At 42.7% G+C, this 26050-nt stretch overlaps 2 protein-coding genes across 6 annotated transcripts; one reads left to right on the forward strand and one right to left on the reverse strand.

Moving 5' to 3' along the window:
• Positions 1-929: 929 nt before the first annotated feature.
• arhgap30 (Rho GTPase activating protein 30) lies at positions 930-9861 on the forward strand. The gene is made up of 13 exons (XM_088429058.1): positions 930-1259; positions 1326-1428; positions 1505-1649; positions 2445-2527; positions 2786-2893; positions 2972-3090; positions 3157-3322; positions 3442-3539; positions 4204-4275; positions 4363-4989; positions 5052-5215; positions 6246-6814; positions 6912-9861. The coding sequence occupies exons 1-13, from the start codon at positions 1172-1174 to the stop codon at positions 9409-9411; spliced, it is 4842 nt and encodes a 1613-aa protein (XP_088285184.1). The 5' UTR covers positions 930-1171; the 3' UTR covers positions 9412-9861.
• Positions 9862-9953: 92 nt separating this feature from the next.
• On the reverse strand, positions 9954-25584 carry LOC148414716 (uncharacterized). 5 transcript variants are annotated; one of them, XM_088429063.1, is made up of 42 exons: positions 25480-25584; positions 24613-24669; positions 24502-24528; positions 24355-24423; positions 24045-24095; positions 23885-23965; positions 23763-23813; positions 23648-23695; positions 23508-23579; positions 21771-21839; positions 21634-21678; positions 21456-21572; positions 20597-20647; positions 20378-20506; positions 20085-20156; positions 19945-20013; positions 19777-19836; positions 18954-19019; positions 18823-18891; positions 18698-18763; positions 18528-18584; positions 18395-18457; positions 17309-17365; positions 17165-17233; positions 17018-17095; positions 16831-16890; positions 16691-16759; positions 16537-16602; positions 16329-16382; positions 15856-15909; positions 15697-15771; positions 15560-15631; positions 15452-15490; positions 15182-15238; positions 15044-15103; positions 14907-14981; positions 14758-14820; positions 13718-13780; positions 13530-13601; positions 13222-13261; positions 13107-13158; positions 9954-12532 (listed from the first exon to the last, which is right to left on the reverse strand). In XM_088429063.1, the coding sequence occupies exons 2-42, from the start codon at positions 24658-24660 to the stop codon at positions 10741-10743; spliced, it is 4347 nt and encodes a 1448-aa protein (XP_088285189.1). In that variant the 5' UTR covers positions 24661-24669; positions 25480-25584; the 3' UTR covers positions 9954-10740. The 5 variants fall into 5 exon arrangements, with proteins under 5 accessions (XP_088285189.1, XP_088285188.1, XP_088285185.1 ...); XM_088429062.1 differs by having other exon boundaries at positions 14907-14984; positions 25480-25580; XM_088429059.1 differs by having other exon boundaries at positions 14907-14984; positions 17165-17365.
• Between the last annotated feature and the right edge of the window lie 466 nt (positions 25585-26050).

The raw sequence follows: 26050 nt of genomic DNA on the forward strand, positions 1-26050 counted from the left end.
TAAGGGATTCCGGTCACAAAGACGCCGATTGGTTGGTTTTGTTTATTTGAGTCGGACTGGCATGGGTGTGGCCTTTTGAAAATAAATCAAGTGTATCAGTTTTAGGGGGGAAGTGGTGAACCGCACATGCACAATGGCAGGTTTTTATCAATCTTATTTTTTAGGCCTATGAACTCCTTTCCAGAGAGATTTTTTTTTTTCCTAGAAGACTTGGGTAATTCTAACCACTTAATCCAACACTTGAACTACTAATTGGTCTCTGAATTTCATATAATTAGAAAAAAATCATATGTATTACTCTTCTCCATATATGACATGAAATTATTTTCAAAAAGATGCAGTTGAGGATGTTTCAAGTGTCCTTGGAGTTCTAATGGTAAGCTGGCTCCCTCTAGTGGTACACCAAATCATCACACTGTTCAGTTAGTTTACATTATTTAAGGACAGTTCAGTTGTATTTAACTCAATCTCAAAAGATTTAGTTACTATTTTTGTTTTATTATGGTAGAAATCTATATTTTTTTTTAACAAAATATACTTTTCAACATAAAATCTGTCTTGTTTTTGATGAACAGTGAAGCAATCTTTAATTACAGGTTTTAATGGTGTTCATAAAGATAATATTTAGAGTCGATACTTGGTGTAAAAAAAGAAAAATACCACTGTCATGTAAAATAAATACACAGTTCTGGACAAAGTAAAAGACCGCTGTAAAGTTATATTTTTTGTTATCATTTATAGGATTATGTTTGGGGAAAAAATATAGTTCTGGTTTATTCCAAATTAGCAGAATAATACAATATCCACCAAATTCAAATATTACCATTTTTAAGCACATATTTGCAGAAAATGAAATGATGTTGTTCCGATACTGTTTTTTTGCCCCCGATACCAATTCTGCTAATGCCGATACCATACCAATACCACGACAGAACCGCACAGTTACTTGGATGTGGAGTTAGGCACTGCCTAAAAAACTGTTTACAACTGTTGTCGTAAAAAGCAGTTATTTTTATCGCCGTTTTATTGGGTGAGCTTTGAGTTTGTACTTTTTTTGACAGACCGCAATGTCCCCGCCCTGAGGACGAAGATCCCATTTTCTTGATTGCCCCGAGGTCATCGGGTCCAGGACGGGACTGGACTGGGGCGGTCGCAGCGCATCGGCTAAGCCATGAGGCGAGTCCGAAGAAAAGTAGCCAGCAAAGACAAGGTTTTTGGTTGTGATCTTCTAGAGCACCTGAGCGCCACCGGCCAGGATGGTACGTTGGCCCTGGACCAGGAGCGACTTTGCGTTCCGAGATTTGATGGCGCTTTTTCTCTTGCAGTCCCTCAAGTGTTGCAGTCCTGCAGCCAGTTTGTGGAGGAACACGGCGTGGTGGACGGAATCTACAGGTTGTCCGGCGTTTCATCCAACATCCAGAAGCTCAGGTAAGTTGTTCACCCAGAGGGCGTGAAGGCATCCTCCCCGTGCTATCGTCACCCTCATTGTCACCTCCAAAAACAGGGGCGAGTTTGAGAGCGAGGGCAGCCCGGATCTGGGCAAAGAAGTGTACCTGCAGGACATCCACTGCGTCAGCTCCTTGTGCAAAGCCTACTTCCGGGAGCTGCCCAACCCGCTGCTCACCTACCAACTTTACGACAAGTTTGCCGTTGAGTAGCATCCCGCACTCTACACTGCACCATTTTATTTCCTGGGACTTTTTCCAGAAGACACTGCTTGCATGAAGTTTTTGTCCTCCCATCCTTTGAAATTGACATCAAAGGGATTTCAGATTAAAGGTAAAGTAGGGAGCTGAAATTTCAGCCAGATGGTGACAAGGTCAAAGTTCAACATGGCACCACCACTTGGTTATCACACTACAAGGAGTGGGTGATGCCTTGGCTAAAATGCTGAAGAAAATGTCCCAAAAATGGGCAAAATCCTGCACCGGGGGCAAATCGCACTCTTCATCAATATTTTCTCTGATTGCTTTTGCCAGATCTGCTACATAGTTCCTCATCATTTTCTTCAACTTCCAGCTCAATTGGATTGAGAGCTGGACTTTTTGCAGGCCATTACATTGACCTTAGGTGTCTTCCCACAATGAATGTTTTCATGGTTTTTGCACCGTGGCAGAATGCATTATCATTGTCCCTTTTGATGAGTGGATCATCAAAGATGTTATGACAGCCATCTCCCCAGTGCCTTTAGCTGACACGCATCCCCAGTTGCTTACTGTAAATAATTTATTTTTATTCTTCAGTATATGCAAGCAACAGGCAGGATAATTAACTAATTCAGTGCCAGTCCTGTAAAAATCCATCTTTGCCTTCTATATTGGCATTAAATGAGTTTAAAAGAGTATGATTAAACCCGATAAAAACTTAAATGTGAGCTGGACGCAAGGTGGCCAAAAGCAAGACAATTTTGGCTGTCTTTCCAACATTTCTTTTACCTACTGCAGGAGGCTGTGGCCGTCCAGCTGGAGGAGGAACGGCTGGTGAAAATCCGAGATGTCCTCAAGGAACTTCCCCCGCCGCATTACAGGTGCTATTTCCACATGTTCCACTCGTATTGACTGGCCTGATTTAGGGGTATCACTGTCAAATCTTTTTCGCTTGCTGCCATTGCAATGCTGCGTTTGTCTGCAAGAAAGGTTTGTGTTGAAAACAATGGCACAAACATGGTTCCGGTGAAGCTTCATTTCAGATAGTTTAGTCGTTTTAATTTTAAAGTTATATACCCTACTAGGTCAACTTTTGTCCTCCCCAGCTGTAGCCTGATTGTCTGCTCGCCTCCCTTCAGAACTCTAGAGTTTTTGATGTGCCACCTGGTCAAAATGGCCTCGTACTCATCAGAGACCAACATGCACGCCAGGAACTTGGCCATCGTCTGGGCGCCCAATCTGCTCCGGTGTGGACGCCGTGCTTCTTCCCCATCCCAATGAGGACAATTGAGGATTCTAAAAATCTGTCACATCTGCTCTTTAAGGTCAAAGGACATTGAGGTGTCGGGTTTTAATGGCACCGCCGCATTCATGGAGGTCAGGGTCCAGTCCATCGTGGTGGAGTTCATCCTCACACATGTCCCTCAGCTGTTTCCTGAGCCCAGTAAGTGCAACACAAACACACAAGAAGTTCTCGTCCTCTGTGTGTTAACGCTTGCACTTCCTCCAGGCCTCACGCACAGCAGAAGAAAGTCTCTTCCTTCTCCTACGGCCATCTCCAGCCAGGAGGAACCCCTCTTCAAGGTTCCTTCTCCGGCAAACTTTGGACACATCAGTCCAGGGGATGGTCCCCTTCCGATAAGACCTTACCACGCCATCATAGAAGGCACTGATAAGTGAGTAGACTCTTTCATGGTGTCTCTTCACAGATGTTTGAGAATTTCTCAGAGATCCTGACAAAAGCTTGGCGTTTGGTCTTAATTTGGATTCACGTGAAGTTTTTTGTTTGCCTCAGGAGGAAGGGCTCTTTCAAAGGAAGGAAGTGGATGTCCATTTTCAATATCGGCAGCCGCTTCCACGACCCGAGAAGACGGCATAAACACTCGGCCAAAGGTATATTGGGTAGCCGTCGCAGGTTTACCGATTTTCATCACTTTCCCGGTCAATTTTACAAGTTGAACGGATGTAATTGCAGGCGTGCTCATTTTGTAAATCAGGTTTCAAATTTATTTGCTGCGTAACTGAGTTTTTGCATCTTTTTTTGCACACTCAAATCTTTGGTCAATCTTGTCCGATGAGACACAGCACTATTTTTCTAGTCCAGATGGATTATGAACCACATCTTCGTTTTGAAAACACTAAAGATCAGTCCTTCTCAAACTTCTTTCAAAAATGCACATCTTGTAAAATAAGATTTTTTTTCGGCCAAGTACTGCTGGAAATTTCAATATAAAATCACGCACGCGACAATTTAGCAATTAAATATTGTATTTGTATACGTATATTTGAGGGACTATTTGTAATTTACAATAAGGGGCTAAAATGGGCTGGGGTACATGAGTTGTCTGATGTTCCAATTCATTTGTTCTTGATTTGAAAAGAAAAACACACTGCTCCTGTCACAAGCTTACAAGATACAGTATGTAGTCAGAATTTGGAATTTAAGTTGCATTAAATAAGATTTGCTGGTGGCTGCGAAAACCTTTTAAAATCTTACATTTGCTGCGCCATTTGAGGACGGATGCTGTGCAAGTGATACTGTCTTTTGTGTGCATAGAGAAGGACAGACCGACCTTGCGTCCAGCTCGAAGCATGGACTCCCTCAGCATTCAGTCATATTCAAATGAAGGTGGATCTCTTCTCACCGTCATTAACATCTCGCCGGGAGCTAAAGAAACCGCAAAGTGTAGCTCTCTCTGTGTTTCCCTTGTTTCAGATCCCGTGCGCCCCCTGCAGACGTCTCGCTCGACCAAAATGTCCGGCTTGGAATTTCCAGCGTCTTCTAGCCCGTTGGGTGGCAGCGAGTACGCCGTGACCTACCGCAGGGGGACGGGACTTGTGAGCGGTGGCACTCAGGGCACCTACACGGCGCTTGACCCCGAAGGCGCGGGGGGCGTCGACGCCGACTCCGCCCAATCCAGATCGCCGGGACTGTCCGCCAAGGCCGGTCGGAGAGCGGCCATGCACATCACCGGGCCGACCATGGTCACGGTGCCGCTGCACATCACTTCCAACCTCGCTTTGGGCGTTCTGCAGGGAGGTGGGAGTGACCGGGTGGTCCATCGTGGCAGGGAAAAGATTGGAGGTGATGAGACAGGCGATAATGTGCAGAGGACGGACAGTGGGAGAATGGAAATGAAAGTTGTAGAAGTTAAAGAGGAGAGCAAAGAGGTGACACACGGGAAGGAAATCAATCTGGATGAAGATGCAAATGCATTAGTTGACAGAGAAGAAGAAAAGAAGAAGAAGAAAGCTTTTGGGGAAGATTGTCAATCAGAACCGGTGGCAAAAGAAACTCCGGCCAAAATTCTGAATTGCAACGTAGATGAAGATGCCTATGAAGGTAATGTCCAAATATGGTATGACGCACGCTGGATCGTCTTTAATTCGAACGTCTCAACGCAGAAATGCAAGGAGTATCTTCGGCCGACTGTGAGGACGACGATACGTTTGACTCTTCTGGCGTCCTCAACTCCACCAAGCTGGAGCAGGATGACCAAGAGCTCTCAGGCTATGTTGAAGACAACTTTGAATTCCTGGATCACATGGACTGCAGCGCCTCCTGTCAGGTATTTGTTCACATTGAAAGTCGAATGTTTTCTGGTTATTGTGTATATGGATAAGCAGAATGACTTGGGCCTTGTATGAAACGTCCTTGAAAATGTATGACCTACCTCTAATTGGTTTAGTTGGACTGAAGTTTTGCCTGGGTGTAAGTTTGACAAAAATAAAAGGAAATAAAAAATGGATTAAATTGGCTTTTTCATTCATTAAAGAGCTAGGTCTGCCTTTGGTCAAAATAATACATCCAGAAGACCAGTTTTAACAAATAATTCAAGCTAGCTTTATTAAACTCTGACCTACGCTGCCTTAATTAAGACAAAGATTTTGCTTAAAGTTTTAGAAAGTAAGACCTAGACTTTAGTTGAGAACTGGACTAACTGGCAATTACCGAGGTTTAAAGACCCAAGTTCTGCCTTCAGGCAAAAGAATATATCCAGAATACCCAAGATTTGCCAGAGACTTGGACCAAAAGACCATGGTTTTGCCAAATACTTGGCTCAAGGAACTTCGGTCTTGCTTGACATTTGAAGTGCCAAATCTCAGTACAAGACTTTGGCCAAATGAACTTGGCTTCTCTTAAAGAACTGTTTGTATTTGTCCAAAATAATAAGATTAAAACACCAACGTCTTTGATGTTTGGAACGCAAGACCAAGTCTTACTTCTAGGACCAAAAACAAAAAATGTCTTAACAAAAATTGGACAGGAAGACCTAGGCCACCACCTTTGAGACAAAGATGTTACTTAAAGCCTTAGATAGTAAGACCTAGAGTTTGTTTGAGACTTGGACTAAATGACACTTATCTATCTTTGGCAAAAATAATAGGACACAGAAGATCTTGCAGAAGATTTAGACCAAAAGACATGTAATTACCTGAAAATGAGCTTCGTTGAACCTCGGCTCTTAATAATGTAAACTTGCTTGAGTTTGAGAAGAACGGGGATGAGGCTCCAGTTATAAATGTTCGCCGACCTGCGACCGTCTGGCAAACAGTCCAGGTGTTGGTTCACAACATGTCAGGCGCTTGTGTTGTCAGATTCCTTTCCACTTCCTGCCGGACTCCGCCTCCCAAGTGAACGAATTCTCCGTTGAACCTCCCGGACATTCCGACGAGGAGTACGAAGTCATGGAACAACCGTGTCATGGCGCCGCGGGGGCCGACGGCAGCCCGAGCGAGACAAGCCTTCAAAACCAGTCGAAGGAGCTCCAACGGCCGCACGGCGTCGATTCCAATGATCGCCACGCAAAATCCCTCAGCCTGCCTCACATGACCTCGCCTGTGTGTGATCCAGAAGACTGTTGCTATGACGACGACACAGCAGACGACGACACAGTCGACTACTCCAGCAGCGACGAAGACGGCGGCTTGTTCGCCAAGAGCCTCCCGGCGGATTTCCTCCTATGCAATGCGTTTGATCTTCAAGCGGAGGACTTGGCAGCTGCTGATAATCCTCTGGTGGACCAGTCATGTGAATCAATAGATTTTAATACTGAAAATTCTACTGCTAAACAACGAAATGATGGTGATCAGAGCAGAGATGACGTGGATAGAGCAGAGGAGACGATACCAGAAAATGAAGACCACCAGAAGAAAAACTATGGAAGGTAAAAAGGATTTTGCTTGAAAAAATGCAAAACAAACTGTACTGAGTATGATTAAGCAAAAAGGAAGCTTTAACTTTTAACTGATTTCTTTGTGCAGGAATGAGGATGTAAAAATCAAGGAAGCTGATCTAGAACCTCTCCCCATAGAAGTGCCTTCACACCATTGTGTGGACTTGCAAGAGCACACGGATGAGTGGAGCGTTAAAGCTAATGACAATGTACAGGGAGATGGAGAAATCAATCAATTCTCCATCGTGGACCTTGCTGAGAAAGACACTTCCAAAGAAGAGGAGGTTCTAGACATTTCTCAGGAAACAACAGAGGAGTTCCATGAGGTCCATGATGGAAGTGAGCGTACAGTGACTGAGGATGTAATTCCTGAAACAAGCGTGGTGGCAGATATCCCAAGCGAAGATGGTAAGGTGCGAAGTTTGGGAAAGACACACGAGGAGGTCTCGGTGATAGACGACACCTTTGTGAAAATCTGCGATGAGCTAGAGGAGGTCGTGTGCGAGGTGATCGAGTATGACGAAAGACAGACGGCGGAGCTTAGAGAGAGCAGTGAGGCCAACGAGATGGAGACAACTGCGGGAAGGAACCCAGGAGGAGCGGACATTTCACCCGAGAGATGTAACCAGGAAGAAGCGATTTTGGGAAGCCTGTTGTCCAAAGATGACAGCACAATCCTTGAAGAAGTGACAGGGATGCCAAATCTTGGACATGAACCCCTGAAAAAGGTCAGGTCTGCTGTTCCAGACTTCAATGAAAGGTTGAATTTCAAGGTGCAAGAACCAGAAGGGTACAAAGAAGGAGAGGTTATGGAATTGTTGGTACGGAAAGAAGACAAACAAATTATTGAGGAAGTGACATCAAGTGTCACAGATGCACCTCTGGAGGGGATCAGGTCTGACGTTCTGGAATTTTCAGAAGGTTTGAGGTTGAAGGAGCAAGGACCAGAAAGGTGTGAACAAGAGGGTACCATTATGTTAGTGCCTGAAAACAAACCCATTTGTGATGAAAGAAGATTAACGCCAAGTCTTCCAGATGCACCCAAAGCGGTCAGGACTGACAGTCCAGAGTCCAGAGAATGGTTGAGGTTTGAGGACCAAAGAACAGAGCACGAAGGAGCAGCTAAGGAAAAGTTGGTGCCCCATGGAATCAAACCTATTTGTCAGGAAGTGACATTAATAGCAACACCTAGAGATACACCACAACAAGAGGTCATATCTGATGTTTCAGATTCCACAGATTTGAGGTTTGAGGAACAAGGACCAGAGAGCAGTGAACTTCAAGGCCTTGTTACAGAAAGATTGGTGACCAGAGAAGACAAACCCATTAGTGAAGATATGACAGTGACACCAGGTTTTAGAGAAATGCCCAGGGAGGAGATCAGGTCTGACGGTTCAGCATTCAGAGAAGGTGTGAGGTTTGGGGAGCAAGAACCAGAGAGTCGTGAACACGAAAGAGCAACTACAGGAAAGCTGGTGCCCGAAGAAGACAAATCCATTTGTGAGGATGTGACAGTGACTCCAGGTTTTAGAGAGATGCCCAGGGAGAAGATCAGGTCTGACAGTTCAGATTCCAGAGAAGGTGTGAGGTTTGGGGAGCAAGAACCAGAGAGTCGTGAACACGAAAGAGCAACTACAGAAAAGCTAGTGCCCGAAGAAGACAAACCCATTTGTGAAGATGTGACAGTGACACCGCGTTTTACAGATATGCCCAGAGAGAAGATCAGGTCTGACAGTTCAGATTCCAGAGAAGGTGTGAGATTTGGGGAGCAAGAACCAGAGAATCCTGAACACGAAAGAGCAACTACAGAAAAACTGGTGCCTGAAGAAGACAAATCCATTTGTGAGGATGTGATGGTGATAACAGGTTTTCGAAATGTGCCCAGGGAGGAGAGCCGGTCTGATAGTCCAGAGTCCAGAGAAAGTGTGAGCTTCTGGCAACAAGGACCAGAGTGTCGTGAACACAATGAAGCAGTTACCCATAAGCTGATCCCCCAAGAAGACAAACCGGAAATGACTCCAGGTTTAAAAGCCGAGCCCTTGAAGGAGGCCAGGTCCGACAGTCCGGAGTCCAGAGAAGGTTTGAGGTTGGCGGAGCAAGGACCAGAGTTGAGTGAACATCAAGGCACAGTTACAAAAAAAATAGTCCCCAAAGTCAACGACCCCGTTTGTGAGGAAGTGCCACTGACGCCAACTCGTAGAGCTTCATTCCAGAAAGAGCTCAGGTCAGATGTTCCGGACTCCAGAGAAGACGTGAGATTTGACCAACGAGGAGTAGGAAGGAAGCTGGTCATCTCCAAACCGCCCAAAGTTTACCAGGCCAAAGCGGTGCCGGTGGTGCCGCCCAAGCCCCAACACTGCAAGCTCGCTGCCCGGAGCCTGCGACAACAACAGCAGCAGCAGCAGCGAGAAAGGAGGGACGCCGACGCGGCGGATGAGGTCAGCGCCACCTGCGGAAACGACGTCTCCCGGAACAGCCCTCTCAGCATGTGTTTCGACGAAGCCGTTGCCATAGCCACCATGCGGCGCGAAAAGGAACGCGAGTGCGAGCGGGACCGCCAACGCGATTGGGTGGGTGAAGTCAAGTGATGGTCCAAAAGTTGACCTCAAAAGCTGCATGCGCACCTTTCCAACTCTTCACTGTTTCAGTCATTTTTGCACACGGCGTTTGGCTAACAAGTAACCGAATGGCAAAATTCACAAGCGGGTTTGATTAAGAAAAAAATCCTACCACTTCCTCATTTCGGGTGTATTCCAAAATTTGGTGATTTAGCCTTCTTGTGGGAATACAGGAAGCCTAAAGGACAAAATGTTTTACAAGCAAAAAAAAGAATGGGACAGTTTTTGGACTACTTTTTGGACGTTATCATCCTTTTGCAAAAGTATTTGGATATTTCATCATGCCAAGTATTTTTAGTCCTGACCAGACTTCATCATGTGCTTGCTTCTGCTATTCATGTATCATGTCATGTAAATGTATTTTTTTAAAGCAAATATATGAAACATATAAAGCAACCTTGCCATCCTTTTTGAAAAGCATTAACAGTTTTGTTGTCATATTTTTATGTTGTAGAGCAACAGGACATGATTAAATGGAATCATAACTGAAAAACTTTGTTACAGTAAAAGAATGATGTATCAAAATAGGCACATCATTTATTTGTTCAGTAAGAAAACCCACACCAGTTAAAAGTGCACAAAATCAGTAGTAACCTTGCCAAATATGGTATCCTTTAAAAATAAATAACAATGTAACTATCCCCAAAATTAGTTCACTATTCACAACGTTGGCTAAAGATCTGGACTGCATCAAAAATGTTGATTTGGCCTAAGATGTTGGCATAAAAGATCAGGGCTGATACCAAGGCCTTGCTTCAAATCTGGACCTAAAGACATCCAGAATGTCAAAACAATCCGAAAGAACAAGCTTCAGTTTATGGCTTGCTCCAGTCTACCACCAGACTATGACCAGGACATCAAAGTCTGGCTTGAAATTCAGACAGAATGAAGTAGGTAAAAGGAGGTCTTGCTCAGCTTCTTGACCAAAAGTGCCTACAAAAGCTCTTTTTAGAAGCTTAGACCAAAACACTTGGGCCTGGACTAAAAGACCTGCACCTAAAGAAGCCCACCCACCTTCAAACAGCTGACACCGACGTGTTGCTTGCAACTTTGACCCAAACAACTGGACCAAAAGTCAAAATTGCGTGACTGGTCCCAAAAAGACAGTAGATCCAGTACGAGAAACCTATGACACTGTAGCCTTGGTTAAGACTTTAAAAGAAGTCTTCTGGTTTTGAGCTTAAAGAAGTCTCACTTCGTCCCGGTAATTTTGCAGCTACTTGTCCTTAATCCTCTTACCAGTAAAGTTAATCAAATGTGTGACAAAATTCTGTTTTCTAATCACCAAGTGCTGCAAATCTAAATATAAAGTCCATCATCCAGTAGGACACTGGAATGACGAGAACTTCGATGACCGTGTTTTCGTTCGCTGTCGCTTCCTCTCCTCTCCCGGTCACTTCCCGTCTTGACTCGGTCACTTCCTCTTCTGTGACTCTCTCGATGCTCTTCGTCCTCCGATCGGCCGATTGGTTTTCGCTCGCCACGCGCGTGGTCTTCGGCTTCCTTCTCGGTCCTCCTGTGGTGACTCCTGTGGCTGGACGCCTTCCTCTCCTCCGCGTAGTCCCTCTGGCTTGATCCTCGACTCCGGTGTGAACTCCTCCGCTCGTCGCTTGTTTCATGAGTGTCTCGCGTCTTGTCCCAGTCCCGTCCGGTTTCTGTCGACCAGTCCTTGGCTCGAACGCCATCCGTTATTTTGCTTTCGTCTTTGGTGTATCTGCTGCTTCCTCTCTCCTGATTGGCCCCCTCACGGGTGTGAACTCTTCCTTCAGGAGTCCCAGTGACCCCTCTGTGACTTTGCTTATGTTCTGGCTTTTTGGTGGAGTCCTGCATTCTGCTGAGTGATTCTTTGCTCTCATCTTCTCTGCGGTTTTGCTCTTCGACTTGTTTCTTACGGGAGTCGTTCAGTCGTTCAACTTCTCGTTGGCTTTTTTGGGATTCCCCCGTTTTAACGAGTGGTTCTTCTCCACCGTTGTCCTTATTTTTGGGTTTCTCCTCTTTTTTACTTGACGCTGACGAATCTTTCTCCCGCTTCTCCTTCCGAGCTGCCATCCGGTTCTCCGTCTCCTTGTCCGATTTGTCCTTCGTCTCCCCTTCTTTCTCCTCCTTCGATTCGGCTTCTTTCCCGACCGTTTTGCCCTCCTCAATCCTTTTGTCCAGTTTGGCCTCCATGAGGTCCAGCTCCTGCTCCAGTTCCGCCAGCTTCTTGGGATCAGACTCCAGGTCGTCGTCCACCTCTACTTCCACCTCCTCGATCTCCTCATACTCCTCCACCTCGATGCCGTCCATGGTCTTCTGGAGCTGCGTCTTGACCTTGTTGAGCTCCAGGAGGCCGTCCTGGAGCTCCTTGCACACGTCCCTGATCTTGGAAGCGAACTTGGTCTTGGCGCCTTTGCGCAGCTCGTGGGAGTCCTTGGCGAGGAAGAAGACGTCGAGGGCCAGGAAGAGCGCCGACATGACCCCGGTGGTGACGCTGATGGCCTGGGCGGCCTTTGCCGCTCCGGCCCCCGCGCCCAGAACCTGCACGGTACTAATGAGCTTGTCGGTGTTGATCATGAGCGCCTTCCCCGCCCGGCCGCCTTCTTTCACCACATGTTTGATGTTGTGGTTCAAAGCCTTCTTGGCGGCGCTCTGCGTGTATTTCTCAAAGTCCCACTCCTGCAGGGTGTCTATGCCCTCCTGCACGAAATCCATACACTCGCGGATGTCCTTGATCTGCTCCTGGTAGTCCTGGATCATCTTCTCCACCTTCTTGCGGTCCATGTTGGAGTGAACGGCGTCGGTGATGTTGGCCGTGGCCGAGGTGATGCTGCCGGCCGTGGCCACGCCGATGCCGACCGCCGTGACGATAATGGAGGCGCCGAAGGTAAACGGCGCCAGGATGAGCCCCGTGATGGTGGTCAGGCTGCCGGCCACGCTGGCCACGCCTCCGCCGACGGCCGCCGATACCGTCTTTTTGTGGAATTGGTCGGCCGTGTCGGCGATGGCCAGCAGCTCCAGGATGCAGTGTTGCAAGGACGCCCCCCGCTGGTTGAAAAGCCGCACAAACAAGCGCGCCGCCATGTACACGCGGTCGGCCGCCTCCTCCATGGCACTGCACACAGGCGACAAGCAACGTTCACGTCAGGGACGCGCCCGCGTAAACCACTGGATCGCTTTCGCGTTTTGATCCATGTCTGCATTTGTTGTACTGTGATCTTCATGGACAGGTATTATGCATGTTTTTGATATTTCCATCCTCCAACGCATCTGATTCTAAAGATTGGGATCATTATCAGGCTTCTGCTGAGCTTGCCGATGAGCTGATCGTTTGAATCAGGTGTGTTGGAGAACGGAAATATCAAAATCATGCAAGACCGAGTGTGGGCAACTCTGACTTAAGGCAATAAAGTACACACGTAAGTGTACTTTGGGTAAGTAGTGAGGTAACATTACTTTGTTACCTAAAGTTCTAAAATAGTTAACCAGGTAATGAAGCACTAATGTAATGGAATACTTAAGGCAATTAAGTACTAAGGAAATCAATTACTTTAATAAAGTACTAAAATTATCGATTACTTTAGGTATGAAAGTATTCATTTAGTACCCTTGAGGAAAAAATACGACGGACTGGACTTAAAAACTACAATTTGGGAATCAGTGAGTTTATAATCAAAGTGTACTCATACATTCCCTCCTCGTCTTCTTCGAAATTGGCCGTCTCGTTCCAATCAGCCCAGCCTGTAGAGGCAGGAAGTCAAAATGTTAGGAAAAAAAACATTCTTTGTGTGTGTGCGTACTCACTTTCAACATTGTTCCACCAATCCATCAGGCCGTCGTTCTCCTACAGAAAAAACAACATTTCCTCAACTTTCGATGTAGGTGCTGGGCTCACACACATGCGGGGTAGTTCTATCATAGTGGGGACATCCCAGTGACATGCATTTCCTAGTCCCTGACTTCCACCATCATAAAAGATAGTCTAACATCAAGCAAAATCCATTACAAGTCTATCCTCTAAAAAAAAGCTTTTGGGATCCACCAAAATGGTCCCCTCAAAAAGGCAAGAGGTCCCCACAAGACAGAAAAGCCACACACACACACACACACACCTCCTCAGACTCCAGAGGGTTTCCCGGCATGGGGTACGCGGCCATCTCCACCGGCTGGACTTCCACTGTGCTCTGCTCAAAGACATAGCGAAAAAAAAAAAACATGGCAAGAGCTAAGGTTATCGGCGCCTCATACACACGCAACCAATCTCCATCTGTGGATTAAAGGAGGAGGAGGAGAAAGTGACCTGTGCTGGGATCATCTCCTGCATCTCCATGCTCTCCTCAATGGCAGGCATCCTTTCTTGCCCCTGACAACACAACAGAGAAAATCTATTTCTGTATACTTACAATAAAGTCCTATCAAGCTTTGAACCCTCCAGCGAAGGTGACCGGGATTCAAATCAAGCTCTTAATATTTTTTTTTTTTTTTTTAAATAAATGGCTACTGTATGTACAGTAAGGCATATAAAATAATCAGGTAAAGTGTAGCATTTTTTTTACCCAGTAAGTTTGAAGAAAAAAAAAAAAGACGACATAGTAAGACAAGGGAATGGGAGTATGTATAATGAGGCATTTAAAAAATATAATAAAACAACCAAGTAATGCATTTTATTTAAATGACCATGTATGGTAAGGCTTTTTTTTTCTCCAAAATAGATCATGACTTAAAAAAAATGACATCAAGTATAGTAATATGTTCTTATTTTATGCGAAAAAACGTAATTTTTTCCCTGAATAATAACACAAATGTATAGTAATTCTTAAAAAAAATTATTAAAAGACCATGTTTATTAAGGCATTATTTTTTGAAAAACAAAAGTAGAAAAAAATGACTATTTAGTAAGGAATCCCCCCCACCAGCCTCCAAAAAAAAGCAGCAAAGTAAGGCTTGAAAAAAAAGAGCAAGTTGAGTTTGGCATATTTTTTAATACCAAAATAGAAGAAAACGACCATGTATAGTAAGGCATTTTGGTGAAAAATAAAAACGACCATATATTGTAAGGGCACAACCTCATACAAAAAAAAGAACGTAAGGCTGAAAAATAAAGACTATGTAAAGTAAAGCTTTTAAAACAGATTATGTATAGTAAGGCAATTTTGAAAAACACAAAAGAAAAAAATTACCCTCAAAATAACAATCAAATGTAACACCTTAAAAAAAGGACCACAGAACGGCATTAGTTTTTGTAAAACAAAAAAGAATAAAAACATGCCTTGAAAAAAAAGCAAGAAGGCATATTTTTCTATTTTCATTTTGGATTGCCAAAATAAAAGGAGGGCTTACCTGTGACAAGGCGTTGAATTTGGGCATCTTGGGAGGAGTCATCTTGACTCTGAAAGATACCACCTGGATAACAGCAACATTACGCTAAGTCAGAGAAGAAAAAAAAAAAAAAAAACAGGCAAAAATAAATAAATGTTTTCATTTCTGACCCGTCTTTTCTTCTTGATGGTCCTCCTGCGTCTCAGGCCGCCGCCAGCAGGTGGCGCCGCATCCTCGTCGTCGTCCTGCTGGCATCCACACGTTAACATTTCAACGCAAGTTAAAACGTCTCGAAAAAGCGCCCAACCTGTTTGTCCGCAGTTTTGGGCGTTCTCTTGAACATGCCGGCGAAGCCTCCCTTTTTTTCCTGCGCTCATACGGGCAATCGCCTATGATCATACTGGATGGACAAAAGCGCACCAATTTTTCATCCTCACAAACTCACCTTGGCAATGGCAGATTCAACATGATTGCTTGATAGTTCATCTCCTGACAACTCATCCTTGTGGCGAGGAAAAAACAAACAAACAAACAATGAACATACGTGTTAAAAATAAATATATATATATACACACATGCATATACATTTCATATGACAGATTATTGTAACGCAAATGTATTTTTTTTCTCAAATGTTTTTGTTTCAAATGAGGGTTTCAAAGTGGATGGAGTTATGGTTTGAATTTCACAGTTCATAATGTTTGAAATACTGTACCTTGCCGCTTTCTTCGTCCTTGCCATCGCTGAGAGGATCCTGCAAGCAAAAAATAAGCCCAGTTGGATGGAAAAATGGAAAAGAAAGGAGATGTTCCCACTAGCTCACCCTGCTGGCCATAGAGCGCGGTGCAGCCTTGGGAGACCTTTTGAACATTCCTGCCAAAGCTCCCGTCTTCTCCTGCCGAGACAATCTCGTGTCACAAACCAGAAAATGCATCTAACAACAACGTGTTTTTTTTTTACCTTTGCCGCATTGTCTTCCGACAAGTTTTCGTTGCTGGCCCGCAACAACTTGTTGCCCTCGTCGTCGTTGCAATCCTGCGCCACACACAAGCACAACAATTACCAACTGTAATACAGTAATAACAAAAATCATCACCATCATCATTATAGTGTTGCCACCTCGTCGGCCGCTTTCGGAGCTTTCTTGAACATGCCACTGAAAATACTTTTTTCCTAAAAAAAAACGAAACAAAAAACATGAATCACATATTAAACAATTAAAGGTCCAATAAAGCAAAATATATAGAATATATATAGAGTTGTATTAAAGAAAAAACATTCTATCTATCTCCTCTCTAACTTAAAATAAAAAAAATTGAAATTAACTGATTTTAAAACGTAAGGTTAAGGTTTGATTTTAAGACGGAAAATAAAATTAAATGAAGATTAAACAACCTAAAGACTTAAATATGAAATTGAAAATGTAAACAAGTAAAATTAAGTTTGAAATAAACTAATAATTTTTTTAAATTACATCTAAACATTAAAATACACATACAATACATATTTTATAGAATATATAACTTATAAATGTATATAAAACAAAAATCAGAAGATAAAACCATTTGAAATTTAAAAAAAGAAAAAGAAACCTTGGCGTTGGTATTTTCCGTCAGATTGTCGTTGCTTGATGACTTCATTTTATCCTGGAACGACAGGTGTAGCTTCATTTTAAAAAAGCATTTAACCACCAACATTTGGTTAGACACACACACACAAACACAGGCCAGAAAGACAACAGCGCCCCCCGCAGGCCAAACACGTTAGCCTTGCCCCGCCACCCTCAAAATTGATGCTGACCTCATCTGCCAGGTTGTCGGTACTGGCCGATCTTTTGAAAATGGCAGCCAGGCCTCCTTTCTTCCCCTAAAGGCGCATTTTTTTTTCATCGTCATAAGTAAAACAATTATCGTTCAAAAAGTACAAGGCAGAATGTTTTTTTTTTTCTTTAAACCTTGGGGACGTTTTCGGACAGGTTCTCCGTACTCCCGGTTGTCACCTCTTCACTCTTGACATCCGCTTCCTACCACAACAATAAACTGTCAATATTAATTTATAAAAAAGGGGCGAATAATTTGATGTTTTTGGGGGCACCTTGTCACCCTCTGCAAGCTTCTGAGGCTTCTTGAACATGTTGCTGAAAAAGTTTTTATCCTGGAAAAAAAAAACGAAATATAGATCATTTATATTCCACGAATAGCAGGATTAAAATCAAATCAATAAATTCAACATCAAATTTGTGTTGCTTTTTTAAAATACAATACAAAATTTTGTTGGTCACCTTGGCAACGCTCCTCTCAGCCGCATTGTCGCCGCCCACTTCAGTGGAGCCGGCCTGCTCCTTCTCTTCCTCGCCGTCCTCAAATCAGAAAATATTGATTCAAATATGAATTAGGACAATTGAAAAAATAATAGTAATAAAACTCACTGGTGAGTCAGCTCTCTCCTCTTTGGGAGTTTTTTTAAGGAAGACGCCAAACAGTCCTCGATCTTTCTCCTGACCCCATACACAAAGAAAAGCATGTTGACACACAAAACTGATAATAGAGATATGAAATGTTCCATGACGTACCGCTTTGCCCTCAGACAAATCCTCACTGCTGGCAGACGTTTTCTCCACAGATTCATCCTGGGGAAGAAAAAAAAAAAAAATTACACACACACACACACACACACACACACACACACACACACACACACATACATATACTGTGTGTGTATATATATATATATATATATATATATATATATATATATATATATGTTTTTTTTTGTCTTGGCTAGCCGTTTATTTATTTATTTATTTGTGTACACTGTCAGGAAGAAGTCAAGCTAACCACTAACAGCTAATTATACTAATTCACGATTAAGCCTTCCTTATGTTGACATTGTATTATATGTACCCTGTTGTCAGCAATTAGCAGCACTAGATGCTAGCACCGTTAGCGGCTAGCAGTGGTAAGCAGCACTAGATGCTTGCATAGTTACGCAGTAGCATTATATGCTAGCAGTGTTAGCGGCTGGTAGGGCAAGCAACACTTTAAGCCAGCAGTGTAAGCAGCTGGCAGCGCACAAATTTGCGAACAGCATGAGATGCTAGCAGTGGGAGTAATTAGCAGTGTTAGCAGTGGTAAGCAGCATTAGATGTTAGCAACATCAGCAGAGTTGAGCAGCGTGAGATACTGACCTTTGGCCGCTTTCGGAGTAGTGTTAGCGGTCGGCAGTGCAAGAAACAGTTGATGCTAACAATTTTAGTGGCTAGCAGTGGTAAAAAGCACTAGATGCTAGCGAGCGAGCAGCTAACAGCGGTAAGGAGCACGAGTGGCGGCTAGCGGCACTCAAGCATCTTGGATTTACAGGCAAGAGCTGTCCAATGACTTTAAATGCAGTTTAAAAGACGTAAACAACTCAATAGACAGTTGCCGTTTCTACTGATCACTTTTGAACATTTACTCAAATGAGCTAGTTTAGCAAGCAAAAATCACTACTCCAAATGGGGAGGTTTTTATCTAAAAATCTTACTGACGTTTCTACAGGGTAAAACTGTCCTGTCTAGATTCTTTTCCAAGAGTGTTGGAAAATGTAAGTTACAAGAAATGAATCGACGTAAACACCATACTCCAAATCATCGTCATATTTCTATATTGGAAAAGTTTACCTGGTCGGGCTGCGGTGCTTTGGCGGCCTTCTTGAAGAATCCACCAAAAAGTCCTCCTTTTTCCTGTAACACATTTTTCAGCATTGCTTGTACTATAGGAAAGAAATGTACAAAAATCAATAAATAAACAGACCTTGTTATTTTCCTCGGTGGGGCCTTCGCTGCCCAGCGAGCGCTCGTCGTCTTGTGGCTGAATTGTGGGGATTTTTTTGTGTGCAAGGGGAAAAACAAACAAAAAAAAAACATCAGTTAAAAAAAAAAAAAAAAAAAAAAGCGCCAAAAGTGCAGACGAGATGCTTGTACCTGGTCGGCGTCGTCGGCCGCTCGGGTCGACTTCTTGAACAAAGCGCCAAAGGCGCTTCCTTTCTCCTAAAAGGCACACGTAAGCTTGGTCCAAGGAATAACTCCAACTCACACAAGCAACTCACTTTAGTCTTAGTGGCGTCGGGCAGACTGTCATTGCTCGCCGACAGTTCTCTCGAGGCGCTCGTCATTTCCTGACATCAAATCGGAAAATTCAGTCCGTGCACCAGGATTCTTAAAAAAATAATGGCGGTACCTCAGTGCCGGCTTTAGACGTCTTCTTGAGGAAACCGCTAAACAAACCTCCTTTTTCTCCTTTCTCCTGCACAAAAATAAAGTACCGTATTTTCCGCACTATAAGGCACACCTAAAAGCCTTAATTTTTTTTTTAAAAGCTGATGGTGCGCCTTATAATCAGATGCGCCTTATATATGGATCAATATTGAGATTAGGATTCGTAGATGGGGAATGAAGTGATAAAGTAAGCTTTACCTGTTTCTTTTGTGTGTTTACAGTTGAACAAGGTTGCTCATATTGGCAGAGTTATTATGCTATTGAGAGTTTAGTTATTATTTGAGTTATTGTTGTTACTTTGAGTATGACTATATTGTGATTGAAAACGTTTTAAAATATGTCATTAATTGAGAGTGCGCCTTATAATCTGGTGCGCCTTATATATGGAAAAAGATTAAAAATATGTCATTAATTGGGGGTGCGCCTTATAATCCGGTGCGCCTTTTATATGGAAAAGTTTTAAAATGTCATTAATTGAGGGTGCGCCTTATCTATGGAAAAGATTTTAAAATATGTCATTAATTGAGGGTGTGCCTTATAATCCGGTGCGCGTTATATATGGAAAAAGTTTTCAAATATGTCATTAATTGAGGGTGCGCCTTATAATCTGGTGCGCCTCATAGTGGGGAAAATACGGTAGATTCATTTGATGAACTTGCCCGCTGCCATCAAGCAGCAATACAAAGGTCCGATTTCACTCCTTCAACTGCCATTGACAGCTATAGGACATCGTAAATCGATTTTTTTTTTCTTCTTTGCGAATATTCTTAACTGTAAAAGCAGACCTTGTTGTCGGTGAGGCTGTCAGCGCTGCCCGACAGGTCGCCCGTGAGTTCCTCGGAATCCTACAAACCAAAACAAACAAGGTGCACGTAAGATGTGCCACAGGAACCGCGGAGGGCCAAAATAGTGCCCCGTGTTGTGAGTTTTGCAGAACTTTTTGCAAGGGTCACCTTGGCTGGCGTCTCTTTGGGAACCTTGGGAGTTTTTCGGAGGATCGCGCTGAAGAATCCTCCTTTTTCCTGCATGGCAAATTTGGATGACATCATCGGGGAGGGAGGAAGATGATGAAAGTAAGACGCCGGGAGTTTACCTCGGAGGAGGCCTTCTCGGACAGATTGTCATTGTCGTTGTCGGACAGGTCGCCACGGAGACCGGGCTCCTGCTATTGGAACAGAAAAAAAAACCTGTTTGTTTATTTATGGAACTAATTATTAAATTTGTCGTAAAAAAAACATGAAGCTGAGCAGCTCCATATACTGAACAGGAGGCCTAGCTCCTCACTCATGTTCAATATTATTGTTTTATTCATTTATTTATTATTATTATGATTTTGTCTTAGTTTTATTTTTCATGTTTACACTCGCAAGTCAAATGAAAAATGACCTGGTCCATTTGCGGCGCGTCTGCAGGTTTTTTCTTGAACATGCCGTTGAAAAGCCCAGCCTGCGATTGCTCCGACTTTTTCTCATCGTCTTCACTCTTCTCCTCGGAATCGCTGTCCATTAATCCGACCTGATGAGAAAAATCGAAATTAAGCGATGATGATGATGGAAAGACGTGCAAATGATGAGAAATAGAGCAGAAGACAAAACAAGGAGGTACTGTAAACGAAGGAGGCTTCCGGAACATTCCGGCCAGGCGACCGCCAAAGTCCTGAAAAAGAAAAAAAAAAAAGAAAAGAAGAAAGAACATTTAAAAACATGTTGGCCTCATTTCATGATTTCATGCACAGTTAAAGAGAAATGAATCAATAAATGCCTTGATTTACCACAAATGACATTTTGAAATTATAACTGAATAAAACATGTAACAAATATTTATCATTATAGGTCAGGCCAATACCTAGCCAAATCAAATCATTGGTACACTACATTCATTTTATGATTGCAAAATAAAAATGACACACTAGAATAACAAATTTTCAATAAAAATTGCCATCAACTTTTTTAATGCTCTTTTAAAATGATCCGTCATTGTTTTTTGAGGAGAAATTTTTTATCAAAAGTGCTAATAGTATCAGTACTTGGTATCGGTATCGAGTTAAATACTGTTAGTAGTATCGAACATTCCTAAGTAGGCTTATTTTATTGCTATGCAATTAAATTAAAAATGATATATTTAACATTATTTTTTCAAAAAATACTTGTAATTTTGTAAATCCTCTTAAGTATCTCATCATAGTCATTGTCATACCTTAATACCCAAAGTAGTTGATTACATTAGTACTTTGTTATAAGTACTTGATTACTTTAATACTTTATTAGGCAAGTAATAACAATTACAAGTTATTACCAGCCATTTTTAGCTCCTTTAGCAAAACACTTGAAAAAAAGTTGAGAACACATTAGTTCTTAGGATTAAATGTCTGCACTCTTTAAATAAAAAAATTGGTTTTTGGTTTGTCTTTTTTGAGTAGTAGCAGTCTTCATCATCATCATCATCATCATCGCATGTGTCTTACTTGTTTGGATTCTGCGCTTTTGTCCTGTTTGCTTTTGTCGCCGTGCGCCGATTCCTTTCCCCGCGCCGCTTCTTCCTTGTTGGAGTCGAGAAGCGCCTCGCCGCCGCCGCCGCCGACCTTGGGGCGAGACAATGCTCAAATGCACTTGCTGATGATGTCACGGGGCTGCGGCTGCTACCTTGGGTGCTGACTTGAGGTGCTTCATCACGCCCTTTAGGACGCCCTGCACACAGCGCACAAAGTAACACGCTCGGCTTCACAAAACACACACGAGAAGACAAAAACACACAGAGGTGGCCGGGCGGCGTCAAATACCGCTTTGGTGGCAGCGGCCCGTTTGTCCGCAGCCTCTTCACCTCTGTCCTGGTCCTCGGTCACGTGACTCTGAAGCAAACACCACGCAGTGAGTCACACAATGCCGAAACTGGTTCTGAGGCAGCTTGGAGTTTGCTTGAGGCCACGCCCACGAGTTCCCACAAACCCGTCTAGCTGGAGAGACCGTCCGACCTCTGTCCATCCACCCGTATTTTCTCAGCGTCTTGCATAAGTCGTGCACAGGGCAGGCCAATAAATCTAATTCGTTAATTAACTAAGTTGTGAAATTGTAAAAGTGTCAGAATGCTGGACGACTGGTTTACCAAAGCTACTAACCTAATTGTAACATTTAAAGAGATAGTCCACTTATTTAGCTGTTTTTAGTTCACAAAAGTTCAGATTTGTCTATAAATAACTTTTTTTGCCCTGCCATTTTTAGATATTCCTTTAACAATTGAAATATTTGGAAAAAAACAAACAAACAAACAAGTACATGGGATTGAATGTCTGGATTTTTAAAAATTAAAATTACATCTTTGGGATTGAATGAGTTAATTTGGTAACTACATTATTTATTGTGTATAATTAATACTTTAATAAAACCTTTTCTTACATGTGCTGTAAGCCCAAGTAATGACCAGTCAATCAGGGTTCAGCTTCCGAATGGCACATGACCAACAGAGGAGCCGTGATTGGTGGTTACCAGAGTCTTGAGCACAGGTGTAATCATTTTCAGTCAACAGCAAGTAAAAACATATATTTGTAAAGGTATTAATTGTACGTAAACAATACTTTAAGTAACAAATTTATGGACAAAATATTAAAATTTAAGGCTAAAAATGGCTAAAGAACTGGACAGTCCCTTGAATTGCTATGCAACAAGATATAGTCACAAAAAAGCCGCATTAAGCCTTTTTAAGCACTTCCAATAGTCACAGAAACTCGGGCTGCAGACTCAAATGTTGCATTCAAGGAACGTGGGAGGATGGAATAATCATCATATTATTATAATGTGATGTTGGGGTCATTTTTTTCCTGACTTCGCAACTTGGACCTCCCAGTTTAAAGAGGCGTTTGAGTACACTCAGGTAAGAAAAAAGTCAAATGTCCCACGTTCCCCGAATGGAGCATATGACGAGCAAACATTGAAGACCCATTTGAGGAATGGAGAAGGTTCACAACAGCTCTTGGCTTGAAAAAAGACCCGATGCTAGCTTCACTTTTACTTGTAAAACTTTTCACTTTTAAGCGAAGCAGATAAAATGATAAATCACATCAGAGGTTGCAATGACCCGTAAAGCCAGAAGAGGGCGGTGTTTGTCAAGAAGCTTCGTTAATGCACTTTTGAGTTGAACTGGTTAGTAAATTCGAAACTCCAATCACACTGAGGGGCGAACGTTTGCGAGTGTCCCCGAAGGCAGCATCTTGTCACGATGCGTTCAAGGTCACCATCCTTTGCCAAAATGTCACTTGCGCAAGACAAATGTCAATTGCCTGTAATGCTCTTTTGAACATGTTTAAAATGTTCTTTCGACGAGAGCAAGAAAATAAAAATGTAAAAATTGTAACCGAACATTTGGCGACATGTTGGCGAAGGTTGGAGACTTTGAATGAACCCTGACGAGATCAAAACAACAGCTACCTTTGACAATGTTCGGCCTTGAGTGGGATAAGGGCTTTAGTTATTAGCGTTATTAGCATTTTAGCATTATTAGCATAAGCTACTGTATTGCTTACGATGAACGTTGGTTTTTTGTCTTTCAGGCTTTGGCGTAACTTAACCGACTGGACAGACGGATGAGTCTGCATCTGAGGATAATCAATGGAATCAAAATAATAAATCAATACAATTGTAATCGGACATGCAAAAGACAAACCTGCTTGATATCGGCGGCCGTATCTGATCGGTCGCTTCCCGCTGAAATCTGGGAGAAAAAAAAATAGTGTTGATGTTGGCGGTCAATGGCAAGTTGAAGTCACAAAGCAACGTACCCGCTTGTGATCGCTGCTGCGCTGGCTGTGCCTCGTTGTCCGATTGCTCTCCTGCAAACAGAAAACAAAAGATATCCTCAATTCTGACATGAAAGAAAAAAAAGTATACTAATAATAATTACCTGCTCTGCCCGTCTAGGCCGTGGCACGGGAGTTTCTGGCTTTTTCTCCTTTGTCTCGCTTTGGGTCATGTTTCTGCTGGCCTGAAAAAAAAAATAGTTTTAATCAATTTTACGGAAAATAAATATTCTAGCCTTATAAGACTACATCAAATCATCTTACCTCAGCATCACCAGTAAAGTTTTTCAGTCGATACTGTGTTTGGCTCAGTTCCTGCACATAAACATATAAATGAATGAATCTTTGCTTTTTTGTTGCTGTCAGGTGCTCAAATACTGCCCCCTGTCTGCCTGGATGGCAAATTGGAGGACATCATCACCCTGATATCAACCAATCTATTATTTAGATTTTTACAACAAAAACAGGGTTTAATACGTTATAAAAAAAAATATATTTGGAAAGGACATTAAATGAGTAACAAAAAGGCACAATTCCAAACCTTTTTCATTATAAAATACAAATGTATACACACTTTGGGCTTTGGTCGCGGTGGCAGCACAGGGGCGGGCTTGTCCAACTTCTCGCCATCGTTTTTTTGAGACTATAAACAATGATTTACATTTTTTAATAATTAATACTAATGATCTGCAAAGAGTCAGTTACCGAGAGGATTACGTACCTCGGGAGGCCAGGGAGGCAGTTTGGACTGCAAAGATAAGACATAGTGTTTGAAATATGACTTAGGAATGTGATTTATTTATGTATTGTTTATGCTTGTGTGTGATCTCACAGGCTTGGTTTTCTTTTTGGCTTCGGGCTTCACCATGCACGGCTCCATCTCACTTCTCTAAAATGAGATTAAAATGTTGAGGACAGAAAAGTCATCGGCATTGTGACTACTTCCACATGTGAAAAGATGGACGAGCAAATTTGCATTTGCAGAAGAGCTTGTATGCCAATGAGGAACATTTTACAGTGCTAAAATTCAAATTCAAATGCATGTGAAGAATTTTTGCGTCATGTCAATAGACATGTTGCTTCTCCTCTTGGGGAGTGCCTGTTGGCCACCAGGGGGCAGCATAAACCATATAGTGCACATAGAAACGAGACGAGCATCTCAATTTAAACTGCAATATAATGTGTTGTCTTTCACACGACCAAAAAAAAAGTGACATTGATGCTAGGGTTTAATCTTTGCCGCGTTGTTGACGAATTATTCACTCATAAATCGTGGTAGCACAGTACAATTCCGGAAAACTAAACCAATAAAAATTCCACCGGGTATGCAGACCTGAGTGTGAGGCGTTCTCTTGATTGCCCACGTAGTAGTACTGTACAAAACTTATTGGATTGTTTTAGCTCCCGGAAGTGCTTCTATATGATAACTCAAGCGTGAAACACACATTTCCCGTCTATTTTACTACGAATGCACATTTCCTCAACCATCACGTGCTTTCAATTGAGGTAGCGGAGAAGTAAAAAAACAAACAAACAAAAAAACAATTACGCCCCCCCACATGAACAATTAATTCTTGATAAAGCGACGGGACACAATGAACGCAACAGTTGGGCACCAAGTCTAATAAGAAACATTTCCGAGCTCTTTAAACGCAACTGAAATGTTAATTGTGTGTCGCGACTATGGCGATTGGCTCACCTCGGTGCCGTTCCAATGTGACTGAGATCCAAAGGCTCACACATACAGCGTGAACACAAATCCGGTGCCTGTCGAGGAGTTTTCCAAACTTTTCACCACACCCCGCAATGCATCTGCTGACGGGGAGGCGTTCAAAGGTTCCCCAAGAAACTACGAAACTTCCAGCTTCATCAGACGTCGGTGTCGTGACGCATTCATGTTTTTTTTAGTTACGTTCCCAAATTGTGCCCAGTTTTACTATGTGTTATTCATAAATGCTCATTTTTTGTTGTTGTATAGCGTTGTTGCTTTGTTTTATTTTTGTTTTTGTTGTTGTTTTTTTCTTCATTAAAAGGAATTCGCTTGTACAGTATTTACATAATTATTCAAACGGCCCGGAAACATGCCAAGGGGTTAACGCCTAACACATGTTAAAAAATGCTTACTAAAAGTACAATTAATAGAACTGTAAGGCATTGCGCTTGTACAAAAATCGTGTTGGATCTGGGGTGTATATTAAAATATTTTCGTAATGTATTATTCTTTCAAACATCTAATGATTTATCATCAATAAAATTAGTTTACTTCCCAG

This window comes from Hippichthys cyanospilos, chromosome 12 (assembly GCF_059441005.1).
Source record: "Hippichthys cyanospilos isolate Australia breed blue-spotted pipefish chromosome 12, RoL_Hcya_1.0, whole genome shotgun sequence".
In the NCBI taxonomy this organism is placed as follows: Eukaryota; Metazoa; Chordata; class Actinopteri; order Syngnathiformes; family Syngnathidae; genus Hippichthys; species Hippichthys cyanospilos.

Bases quoted from the DNA above. Each gene is read 5' to 3' on its own strand.
- arhgap30 (XM_088429058.1), top strand. From the start codon at position 1,172: ATGAGGCGAGTCCGAAGAAAAGTAGCCAGCAAAGACAAGGTTTTTGGT. The intron at 1,260-1,325 runs GTACGTTGGCCC...TTTCTCTTGCAG, and splicing joins GAGCGCCACCGGCCAGGATG to TCCCTCAAGTGTTGCAGTCC. The intron at 2,894-2,971 runs GTGTGGACGCCG...CTGCTCTTTAAG, and splicing joins TGGGCGCCCAATCTGCTCCG to GTCAAAGGACATTGAGGTGT.
- LOC148414716 (XM_088429059.1), bottom strand. From the start codon at position 24,660: ATGGAGCCGTGCATGGTGAAGCCCGAAGCCAAAAAGAAAACCAAGCCT. The intron at 20,157-20,377 runs GTCATTTTTCAT...CTGTTCCAATAG, and splicing joins ACGCGCCGCAAATGGACCAG to CAGGAGCCCGGTCTCCGTGG. The intron at 18,585-18,697 runs GTACAAGCATCT...CCCACAATTCAG, and splicing joins CGGCCGACGACGCCGACCAG to CCACAAGACGACGAGCGCTC.